The 12,686-nt window shown below is 40.1% G+C and overlaps 1 protein-coding gene across 3 annotated transcripts in view; it reads right to left on the bottom strand.

Moving 5' to 3' along the window:
• Positions 1 to 12,686, bottom strand: part of LOC140727551 (histone H4 transcription factor) — a 54,723-nt gene that overhangs the window by 20,068 nt on the left and 21,969 nt on the right. For all 3 annotated transcript variants that reach the window (XM_073045027.1, XM_073045025.1, XM_073045026.1), the window contains exons 4-6: positions 8,588 to 8,699; positions 2,453 to 2,605; positions 942 to 1,019 (exon numbers count right to left, since the gene is read on the bottom strand). In XM_073045027.1, the coding sequence (XP_072901128.1) occupies positions 942 to 1,019; positions 2,453 to 2,605; positions 8,588 to 8,699 (343 nt within the window). The remainder of the gene's footprint in view (positions 1 to 941; positions 1,020 to 2,452; positions 2,606 to 8,587; positions 8,700 to 12,686) is intronic.

The following is a 12,686-nucleotide window of genomic DNA, read 5'->3' as shown; positions in this document are numbered from 1 at the left end:
TCTGCAAATGTTTGCTGTAGATAGAAACGAGGATAGTCAGTCTAATAATACCTGACCAAATAACTGAAGGGGAAAGCTATGATAGATGGAATTTCATTCTGATAAGTGTAAGGTGGCGGACTCTGGGAGGACTAATAATGATTCGACATGCACAACCAATGGGAGGGTTTCTAGGAAACACTGAGGAAAAAGAAGACTACAGTGTAGAATTCTAAGGATTTTTGAATGTTGCAGCACTTCATTGCTGTGTAACTCTGAATGTAGCGCACGTAGCAAAAATTTTGAAGAATTGATGCTGTCAGGTTATAACATTCAATTATCTATTACATTAGTTTTGATTGAATGAGAATTGTAGTCAGGAGAATTCTCAGTTCTTCAAATGCTACAAAGGGAACTTTTATCTACTTGATTGGGTAGAGAGATCAGAACTTCCACAGCTCATCCAAAAAGTGACAGCTTTGATGGCATATCCCCATCCTCTCTACCCTAATCCCACCCCGTCAGTACTTTACTCAATTGCCAGCCTTGGTTAAGCACATGAATCTTTATTTTTCAACTGCATCAATTGGTTCCTTATGCCCATCATCTCCTCGATCCACCTATTGCCCACCAACACATCTTATCACCTCCTCTTTACAGACTATTTTTCCTCTCTACTCTCAATCCTGATGCAGGGTGTTGTCCCCAAGCTTCGACAATTCCTTTCTTCCTCCACAGATGATGCCCAACTGGCTGAGTTCCTCTAGCAAATTTGTTTCTTGCTCCTTAGTAAAGGCCTACAGTACATGGAGTCAATGTGGATGATTCTATAAAACTATGCAGTGTGCCAAATCACCTTTAAATTACACCAACTCATTCACATCATATAATATGAACATCAACTGTCCCGAGGGCGTACACATAGCATTAACCCACGTTGCCTTCTCAGTAATACAACTTACCATGATTCCGCACATGGTCCCGTAGCAGTCTTTCATTTGCGAACTGCTTGTCACAGTGTTGACAAGAAAACATCTTCTCTAAAATCAAGCAGAAATAATTAAGTACATTCTGAAAATCTGAATGGAATTCAAAGCTAATCCTTTCAACATTGTGACTTCGCTAATCTGCTCCACCTGTGATAAAATTAGCCACTCCATCACAGGAGGCCTACAGATTTTAATATCAGGAAATGTCTCCATCTATGGAACAGATCTAGGTGGAATACCAAAAAACTAAAATAAATTTATATTTTTATACCCTTATAATGAGTAGAATTTGGAACGTGTAACCATGTGAACCAGCAGATATAAATGGCAGAGAACATAGGGAAATAGAAAGTTACACTGATAGAAAAAATGAAGTCAAATGGGATAAGAAGAAATATATGGAACACAAACATTGGCATGGAGTAGTGGGCCAATTATCCCACTTCATTGTTATGAATTCTACACAGAACTGCAACATGCAAAAGGAAATAATGTGCTGTGTGCCTTTAAGAAAAGTAAAGGAAACTAGATTTGTGGTAACAGGCAGAGGATGCTATATTTAGGTGATATAACTACCACCTGTTTCAATTTTTATTTATTTTATTTAGAAATAGAGCACGGAACAGGACCACTGAGCCACGTTGCCCAGCAACCCACCAATTTAACCCTATCCAAATTTACAATGACCAATTAACCTACTAACCAGTAGATCTTTGGACTGTGGGAAGAAACCAGAACATCTGGAAGAAACGCACGCGCATACAGGAAGAACGTACAAACTTTCCTAGACAATGCCAGAATTGAATTCCAAACTCCGATGCCCCAGGAATAGTGTCGTACTAACTCCTGTACTGAATATTTATTGTTGTTATAACAAAAGACAAGATCACTTTTATAAAAGCATCCCATGCTCACCATCAGAGATGAGGCTTGAGGCAGATCATCCATTATTACATCCAATCATACAACAGACTTTAAAGATGACCTACTCTTGCTGCTACATTCCTATGTAATCCCAATCAGTATACAAAGCTTTTAAAACACCATCCATACTTAATAATACAACACTAATCCTATTAAGACTTTCAACAAACATTAGGATTTACATATATGGATAGCAATGTCGATTTATGGTATTGAGTTTTTTCACCATTAGGAAACATTAAAATACCTAGAACAGCATGCTCACTCATTTAATTTTCCTGAAGAGAATGCCTCACACAAGATGTATAATCAGACAAAGTCTGTGAAAACCAATCTATACCCAACCCATTTAGCAAGGAAAGAGTAAGCTTGATTAAAGATGAGTAAATTTGACACCCTGTGCAATCTTATTGTGTAAAATTAATGGAGTTAGAGGATGTTTTTATTATATTATAAAAGTCATTGTGTTTCTAATCTCAACTCTGTATTCACATTTTGTTCTCTGGAAGTCATGTTTGTCACTGCACAGCAATCAGAAATGTTACTGAAATTTTACATACGCTCATTTGAGGTCTGCCGGCGAACATGATCATAAAACTTGGTGTTGTTGGAAAACATCCCTCCACAGTTGGGGCACGAGGCAACTTTCTCCTGTGTGTGACTCCGTAAATGCTCGCGAAGTTTAAACTTGATTTTGAATGTAGCACCACAACCTGGAACATTCATAAAATAGAATATACTGCATAGTTTGTTCATAATTGAACAAATACATTCTTGTGAGAAAAGAAAGTTTTTGACACAAAGGAGAGAAAATTTGCAGATGCTGGAAATCCAAGCAACACACACAAAATGCTAGAGGAACTCAAAAAGCCAGGCAGCATTTATGGAAAAAAGTACCCTTTTCCATAGACGCTGCCTGGTCTGCTGAGTTCTTCCAGCATTTTGTGTATGTTGCTTATGACACAAAAGGCCAGCTTACTCACCATGTCATTGCCAATTCTAAAAGCTCTACCTGCTGAATCCCATCTTTCAGCAACAAGAGTACATACTCATTGAGCACTTTATTAAGTATCCTCTATGTCAAATAAAGTGGGCACTGAGTGTATGTTTGTAGTCTTCTCACTGCTGTAGCCATCCGTTTCAAGGTTTGACATGTTCTATGCTCAGAGATGCTCTTCTGCACATCACTGTTGCAGTGCATGGTTATTTGAATTACTGTTGCGTTCCTGTCAGCTTGAATCAATATGGCCGTACTCCACTGTCCTCTCCCATTAACAAAGCATTTTCACACACAGAACTGTCACTTACTGGATACATTTTGTTGTTCGCACCATTCTCTGTAAATTCTAGAGACTATTCTGCGTGAAAATCCCAGTGGATCAGCTGTTTGAAAACCTCATGAGCAGTCACTTGTTTGGTGAGGTGGTGCAAGGTCTAAAAAGAGCTTGGGACCTTTTGGTGGGGTTCAATCCTATCGCTATTAGCAGTTATGACCTCAGCAAACGCCAATAAAAAGAAGCTAGGTATAAGCAGAGCACCCATTGTAGGCACAGTCAGGCTTTGGATCAACAGTCTTTGGTGAGAACAGCCGAAACTCTAAGTAAGTTTCTAGGAAGATCGCTCCCCCCCTCTTTCTTTGTCTATTAGTACATAGTTAGTTTCGGAATGGTTCTTAGTGTGAGATGTGGGAACTCGAGGAGATCTAGTCTCCTTGATGACTATATCTGCATGAAGTCCATTGAGCTGCAGCTCCTTAGAGACCATGTTAAGAAACTAGAGCTGCAGCTGCATGACCTGCAGCTGACTATTAAGGTAAAGGAACCCTTAATGGACAACCCTTAATCTGCAGTTTGAGATGGAGAAGCTAATGTCACATGTGTCAGTATAACAGTGGAGTAAAGGGAATTACAGAGGCATGAGAGCGGAGCTGGCCAAAGTTGATTGGAAGGGAACATTAGCAGGGATGACAGCAGAACAGCAATGGCTGGAATTTCTGGAAGCAACTTGGAAGGTGCAGGATAGATACGTCCTAAAGATGAAGTAGCACTCTAAAGGGAGGATGACGCAACTGTGAGTGACGAGGAAAATCAAAGACAGCATCAAAGCAAAAGAGGGAGCATATAATATAGCCAAAATTAATAGAAAATTAGTGGATTGGGAAGCTTTTAAAAACCAACACAAGGCAACTAAAGGTCATAAGGAGAGAGATGATGAAATATGATAGCAAAAATACTTTTTCAGATTATATAGAGTAAAAGGGAGGCGAGTGTGGATATGAGATAACTGGAAAATGGCACTGGAGAGGTAGTAAAAGGGAACAAATGAGGCAGAAGAACTTGACAAGAATTTTGCATCAGTCTCCACTGTGGAAAACATGAATAGTATGTCAGAAATTCCAGTGTCAGGGCCAGAAGTTAACGTAGTTGCTTTTACTAGGAAGAAGGTGCTTGGAAAGTCCAATTGAGGCTAGAGACAGCATTGGATGCACGTCAGCTCTGGCAGGGTGTGCAGACATTGCTTCCTACAAAGCAAAACATCATGAATGGCAGTGATACTTTGCTCCCAGATGAGCTCAACGCCTTTTTACGCACACTTTGAAAGGGAGAATATAACTATTTCTATGCAAATCCCTGCAGCATCCAGTGACCCTGTGTTCTCTGTCTCAGAGGACGATGTCAGACCCTGATGGTGTACCTGGTAGGGATATGAAACCCCGTGCCAACCAACTGGTGAGAGTGTTCATGAACATCTTCAATCTCTCACTACTACATAGAGAGGTTCCCATTTGCTTCAAAAGGGCAATAATCATACCAGTGCCCAACAACAGCAGAGTGAACTGCCTGAATGACTATTGCCTAGTGGCAACCACATCTACTGTGAAGCACTTTAGAGAAGTTGAAATGGCTAGAATCAATTCCTGCCTAAACTATGATCTGGATATGCTGCAATTTGCCTATAACCACAATAGGACTGCAGCATATGCAATTTCACTGGCTCTCCACTCAGCCTTAGCTCACCTAGAAAAGAGTAACATTTATATCAGGCTGTTGTTTATTGACTACAGCTCAGTGTTAATCACAAACATATGCTTAGTTCTAATTAAAAAGCTCCAAAATCTGGGCATCTGTACCTTCCTCTGCAAATCAATCCTAAACTTCCTCATCAGCACATCACAGTCTGTGCAGATCAGAAATACCTTCTCCTCACTCACAATTACCACTGGCTCATGTCGAGGATGCATGCTTAGCCCACTGCGCTACTCGCTCGGGTAGACTCACAACTGTGTGGCCAGGCTTAGCTCACACGACATCTATAAATTTGATGACACAGCAATTGTTGGCAGAATTTCAGATGATGATGAGGAGGCGTACGGGAGCGAGATAGATCAGCTGGTTGAGTGGTGTTGCAGCAACAACCTTGCACTCAACATCAGTAAGACCAAGGAACTGATTGTGGACTTCGGGAAGGGATAGTCAATGGAACAAATATCTGTCCTCATCGAGAGATCAGAAGTGGAAAGGGTGAGCAGTTTTAAGTTCCTGGGTGTCAACATCTTTGAGGATCTATCCTGGGCCCAACATATTGAGGCATGACAGTAGCTGTAGTTCATTTGGAGTTTGCAGAAAATTGGTATGTCAAAGGCACTCGCAAATTTCTACAGATGTACCATGGAAAGAATTCTAACTGGTTACATCACCGTCTGGTGTTGAGGGGCCACTACACAGGATCAGAAAAAGCTGCAGAAAGTTGTAAACTCAGCTAGCTCCATCATGGGCACTAGCCTCCCGAGCATCTACCTAGCTTCAAAAGGTGAAATTTCATGACATATGCTGGTTATGTTAAATCTGATTCTGAATTTGAAAGGCAGTTAAGTTACCTGGACCAGATGGACCACATCCCAGGGTTCTGAAAGAGGTAGTTGAAGAGATTGTAGAGGCATAAGCAATGATCTTTCAGGAGTCACTATTCTGAAATGGTTCCAGAAGACTGGAAAATTGCAAATGACACTCCATTCTTTAAGGGAGGGAAGCAGAAGGAAGGAAATTATACCCCAGTTAGCTTGACTTTAGTGTTTGGGAAGATATTAGAGTCTATTACTAGGATGAGGTTTTGGGGTACTTGGAGGCACATGATAAAACAGGTCAAAGTCAGCATGGTTTCCTTAAGAGGAAATCTTGCCTGACCAATCTTTTAGAATTCTTTGAGAAAATTACAGCCAAGATAGACAAAGGAAAGTCAGTGGATGTTGTTTATTTGGATTTTAAAGCCTTTGACAAGGTGCTGTGCATGTGGCTGCTTAACAAGATAAGAACCCATGGTATTACAAGGAAAGAGTGGGAAAAAAGGGGGACTTTGCTAGTTGGCTGCTGATGACTAATGGCGTTCCACAGGGATTAGTGTTGTAACTGCTTCTTTTTACGTTATACACCTATCATTTGGATTACAGCTTTATGGCCAGGCTGACAGATGATATGAAAATAGGTGGAGGGGGTAATGTTGAGGAAGCAGAGACTCCTCAGAAGGATGTAGACAGATTGGGAGAATGAGCAAAGAAGTGGCAAATGGAATATACTGTAGGGAAGTGTATGGTCATGCACTTTGGCAGAAGGAATAAAGAGGTAGACTATTTTCTAAACAGGGAGAAAATTTAGAAATCAGAGGTGTAAAGGGACTTAGGTGCCCTCATGCAGGATCCCTGAAGGTCAACTTTCACGTAGTGTCGGTGGTAAGGAAGGCAAAAGCAATGTTAGCATTCATTCGAAGAATATTAGAATATAAAAGCGAAGATGCAATGCTGAGGTATTTGGAGTACTGTGAGAAGTTTTCGGTCCTTTATCTAAGAAAGGGTGTGCTGGCATTGGAATGACTTCAGAGGAGGTCCATGAGAATGATTCTAGGAATGAAGGGGTTAACGCAAGGAGTGTTTGATAGCTCCGTGCTGGAGGTTATAAGAATGGGGGTGGGGGGGGGGGGGGGAATCTCTGAAACTTATCAAGTATTGAAAGGGTTAATGTGGATGTGGAGACAAAATTTCCTATAATGAGGTAGTCCAGGACTAGAGGGACATCCATTTAGAACAGAGATGAGGAGGAACATCTTTAGCCATTGGGTATTGAATGTGAGGAATACTGAATGTGCAGACAGCTTTGAAGGCCAAGTCATTGGGTATATTTAAAGCGGAGGTTGACAGGTTCTTGATTAGTCTGTGCATCGAAAATTATAACGTGGTTAAGAAGGATAATAAATCAGCCCTGACGGAATGACGGAGAAGAATCAATGGGCTAATTAGTATAATTCTTCTCTATGTCTAATGATCTACTCAAACCACACTTCTGATGTTTGGCCTGATAACAACTGAACCTCTTGACCTTGTCTACATGTTTTTATGCACTGGGTTGCTGACAAATGATTGATTAGATATTTGCATTAATAAGGTGTACACTTGTAACTAATAGTGGCCACTTAGTGTAGTACTGCAATGATACATTCAGTACTTTTAAAATTATGTAGAGAGTTTCTGTCTCTATCACAGTTTTAGGCAGAGATTTGTCCTCATCTCCCCATTAATCCTTCTCTATTCCAGTGTTCCAAGGAAAACAGTCCCAGCTTATCCAATCTTTTCTCATAGCTATTTTTTCCAGCCCTGGCAACATCCGCAAAGATCTCCTCTACGCCATTTCTAGTTCAATCACACCTTTCCTATAAATTGTTGACCAGAATTGCACATAGCATTCAAGTTGTGACATAACTAATGCTGTTTACAATGAGCATAACCCCGGCTCTTATGCACCATACCTCAGCTGATAAAAAAAATCCAAACATATGCCTTTTTAAAAGCTAATTTTCATAAAATCGCACCAGGTTAATTGCACTTCAGGGACTCCAGACTTACAACGATATGTTTGCTGTCATCTGAAATGTTAAGCGGCCCATTCGTGTTAAAGGAATTTAGGTAATAAATATTAACCTATCCAGCAGCATCTCCATCTATAAATAAATAAACAGAACTCTTTTCCATGGATATTAGCTGCAGTACAGTTAAAAGCTAACTTCAATGCAGTGAAATAAAGATCGCGAAGAGGACTATATTAAAAAAAATGGAATACAGCAAAAATACCTGAATTAATAAAGGGTCTTCACATAACTAGAGCATTCAAATCAATTCTTTATACAAAACGTAGTCACAATTATAATGTAGGAACCATAATACTAATCCACTAAATTGGAACATATCAGCAGTTTTTCTTTCATAGGTGTTAATCAAGTCTATATACTGGGAAGCACCTTCCCTACAATAATATTAACATTAACAAAATCATTTAAATTACAATTCCATTTCTTTAACCTTTAATACTCGTGCTCATGGCTACATAGAAAAAGGCAAGTTGCAGGCTGAATTAGCTGAGTATGGTAGATTTGACCTTGATATCAGAGCAAATGCAGCTGAAAGCACCAGTCCACAATCACTGTTGCAGTTTGTTTGATCCTCAATGGAGAGAGACTGGCAATTAGGTCCACTTTACACTTGGCAACAGGAACAGGGCAGTTTATCAAGATGTAAAAGCAAGCTCAGTGTTTCTGATTGAAGCAGGCTGGAAAGTGGCCATAAAGTAAACAATAACAGGGTTCACATGAATAGTAGTATTAAAATACCAGTCTTATTATTGCTTTATCCATTTGCATCTTTAGATTACCTTTCCAGCAGCATGAAATAGCTTCACCTTTGTTTGGAAGAATTTCTTTATCTGTGCACTGTCCATGCATATCTACATGCCGGTAAAACCATTCTGGATTGTCAAATGTACTCTGGATGTAAAAAAGGAAATCAACACAAAGACAAAAGATGTCAAATTGGAAACTTGGAAGCAATAACCTTACAGATTGCAAGTCGGCATAATTATAATTCTTTGAAATTTCAAGCACCACTATCTTTTCAAATTATTCAAAATTTTAAAAAGTTTAATACAACTAGAATGAAAGCTTTTCCTGGTATAGTACAATGTCTTAATAAAATATCTTAGCATTATATTATGCAAGATTAAGATGTCATAATAAAAACATTTCTGAATCAGGAAGTTATGGGCTTAAGCTCCAATTCAGAGATTCAAACACAAAATATAGCATGTGAGTTCAGTAGTACAGAGACTGCTATACTTGAGCTTCCACTCAGATGAAAAAAAATCACATGAGACTTTTTCCAAAGAGATGGGAGTTTACCATAGTGTGGAATTATTTGGTCATCAACCACAAATGCCACTTACATATCATGGCAAAAATTCCCCACGTTATTTCTCATAAGCATTACTGAATAAAATCTGATGTGAAATGAATAAGGACATTTTAAGCAGTTGACCAAAACCTTAAGCGTTCAGCACGGACTAGAAGGGCCGAGATGGCCTGCTTCCGTGCTGTAATTGTTATATGGTTAAATGATTTGATGGTTGCTCTGCACAACCAGCCACCACATTTTCTATATGGCCACTATCAAGTGATTGTTGAAAACATAATATTATTACATGACTTTTTTACACAATGAATTACTTCTGAAATACAGAAAATTTTATGAAGGCTGTTATGACATCCATTAATTGAAATGTAAGTATTCCTGTTGATGAATCATCTTTGACCCAAAACACTATCTCTGTTTTTCTCTCCATAGACGAAGATGTACCATTGGGGTTCCACAGTAGCGTAGCAGTTAACGCGACACTATTACAACTACGCGCAGAGTTCAAAGTTCAGTTCCAGTGCTGTCTCTAAGGAGTTTGTACATTCTCCCTGTGACTGTAAGGGATTCATCCCACAATCCAGTCGCACTGGTTAGTAGGTTAATTGGTCATTGTAAATTGTCCTGTGATTAGACTAGGTGAAATAAGTGCTGCTGGCTTATTTTAGATTTCCAGCATCTGCAGATAGTTATTTGATAGTGAAGTCAGCTCTTTAGTTTCACTGATGTTGAGCGTGAGGTTGTTGTTGCATCATCATTCAACCAGGTGTCCTATCTCACTCCTTTAACCTGACTTATTACCACCTCTGATTTGTCCAACAACAGCTGCAACTTTGTCAAATTTGTATATGGAATTGCAGCTGTGTTAGCCACTCAAATGTGTTTATAGGGGGTAGAACAGGGGCCTAACCTCGCAGCCCTGATGTACACTTGTGTTGACCAGTTGTGGTAAGCAAACTGAACCGGCTCCAGGTTATTTGAGACAGGAGTTTGATTTGTGCCAAAACCAAGTTCTCGAAGGTTCATTAAGGTTGATTTACACACATGGTGGTCATTCAGGCAGGTCATCAAGCTCTTCTCATATAATAGATCACTTTTGAAGTAGATGGGAACTACAAACTGCAATAGTGAAACATATGTCTGTAAGCATTCCAGCCAGTTGGCTGCACCGATCTTTAGTACTTGGTCAGTTATGCCATATTATCTACACACCTTTCAAGCTCTTAAAATGCACTCTTAAACTCCACTCTTTAAGAAAGGAGGAAGGCAGCAGAAAGGAAACTATAGACCAGTTAGCCTGGCCTCAGTGGATGGGAAGACGTTAAGAGTCCATTACTAAGGATGAGATGATGGAGTACTCTGTGACACAGGACAAGCTAGTACTAAGTCAGCATGGTTTCCTTCAGTGAAAATCTTGCCTGACGAACCTGTTGGCATTCTTTGAGATTACAAGTAGAATAGATAAAGGGGATGCAGTGGTTATTGTATATTTGGACTTTCAGAAGGCCTTTGACAGGGTGCCACACATGAGTCTGCTTACCAAGTTAAGAACCCATGGTATTACAGGAAAGTTACTAACATGGTTAGAGCATTGGCTGATTGGTAGGAGGCAGCAAGTGGGAATAAAAGGATCCTTTTCTGGTTGGCTGCCAGTGACTACTGGTGTTCCACAGGGGTCAGTGTTGGGACCATTTCATTTATGTTGTATATGAATGATTTAGATGATGGAATATGCATGGTCATGCACTTTGGTAGATGACATAAATGAGCACACTATTTTCCAAATGAGGAGAAAATCCAAAAATCTGAGATGCACAGGGATTTGGAAGTCCTTGTGCAGAACACCCTAAAGGTTAACTTGCAGGTTGAGTTGGTGGGGAGGAAGGCAAATGCAATGTTAGCATTCATTTCAAGAGGTCTAGAATACAAGAGCAAGGATGTGATGCGGAGGCTTTATAAGGCACTGGTGAGGCCTCACCTTGAATACTGTGAACAGTTTTGGGCCCCTCATCTTAGAAAAGATGTGCCAGGATTGGAGATGGTTCAGAGGAGGTCCACAAGGATGATTCCAGGAATGAAAGGGTTATTACATGAGGAACATTTGATGGCTCTGGGTCTGTACTCACTGGAATTCAGAAGGATTGGTGGGGGGGGGGGGGGGGTCTCTTTCAAACTTTTTGAATGTTGAAAGGCCTAGATAAAGCAGATGTGGAAAGGATGTTTCCCATGGTTGAAGAGTCTAAGACAAGAGGGCACAGCCTCAGGATAGAAGGGTGCCCTTTCAAAACAGAGATGCAGAGAAATTTCTTTACCCAAAGGATGGTGAATTTGTGGAATCTGTTACCACATGCAGCTGTAGAGGCCAGGTCATTGGGTGTATTGATAAGTTATTGAATGGACATGGCATCAAAGGTTATGGGGAGAAAGCCAGGAATTGGGGTTGAGGAGGGAGGAAAAAAAAAGGGAGCAACCATGATTGAATGGCGGAGCAGACTCAATGGGCCAATGAGCCTAATTCTGCTCCGGTGGCTTATGGTCTAAAGAAAGTCGCTAAGATGTTGGTCTCGGAGTCATCCAGAGATTTGTAGGGCAAGGTATAGTTCTCCCAATCAAAGAATACATAAAGGGTCCTGAGCTCATCTGGGAGTCATGGGTCACTGCCACTTAGCTGACCAATCTCATCTTGAAGGAATCAACATTATTCACTCCCTGCTACAGCTGTCAAGTGTCCATCCATGATTCCAGTTTAGTTGCAAATTACCTCTTTACACTCATAATGGCCTGTCTGAATTTGTGCCTGAAATTCTTACATGATTCTAGATTGCCAGCCCTAAAACCACAGATCCAGGCCTTAGCAAATCATGCATCTTCTGGTTCATCCAGGTCTTCTGGTTCAGGAAAACTTGAAATGTTTTTGTAGTGCACACTTGCCCACATGAAGTCAGTGATGACTGTGGCACATTCATTTTGTTCCACTGATAAATCTTTGAACACAGTCCAGTTCACCAACTTGAAGCAATCTCAAATTTGCCCCTACACCCCACCACCCCCTCAAGCTCCTTATAGCCCTCTTCAATCCCTGTGTGTATGGAGGCAGAAACAGAATAGGTGGTGGTCAGATTTACAAAAGTGCAGGCAAGGGATGGATCAATAGGTGGCATAGCACCAGTTGAGTGTCCTGGGACCTCTAGTGGTGCAGAGCAGTTAAGCCGAGACTTCTTCAAACTAGCTGGATTAAAAACTCTCACCACAATGTGACCACTATCTGGGTACATTCCTATCATTTATGGCACATACTTCCTCAAATGCTACCTTGATGTAGATATAGATAGATACTTTATTGATCTCAAAGGAAATTACTGTGTCACCATAGCATTACAAATGCACAGATATAGAAATCAGAATCAGGTTTATTATCACCAGCATGTGACATGAAATTTCTTAACTTAGCAGCAGCAGTTCAATGCAATACATAATCTAGCAGAGAGAAAAATAATAATAAAATAAAATAAAACATAATTATAAATAAGTAAATCAATTACGTATATTGAATAGATTATTTAAAA

This window comes from Hemitrygon akajei, chromosome 5 (assembly GCF_048418815.1).
Source record: "Hemitrygon akajei chromosome 5, sHemAka1.3, whole genome shotgun sequence".
NCBI classification, from domain to species: domain Eukaryota; kingdom Metazoa; phylum Chordata; class Chondrichthyes; order Myliobatiformes; family Dasyatidae; genus Hemitrygon; species Hemitrygon akajei.
This window is presented reverse-complemented; position numbering and strand designations above follow the sequence as displayed.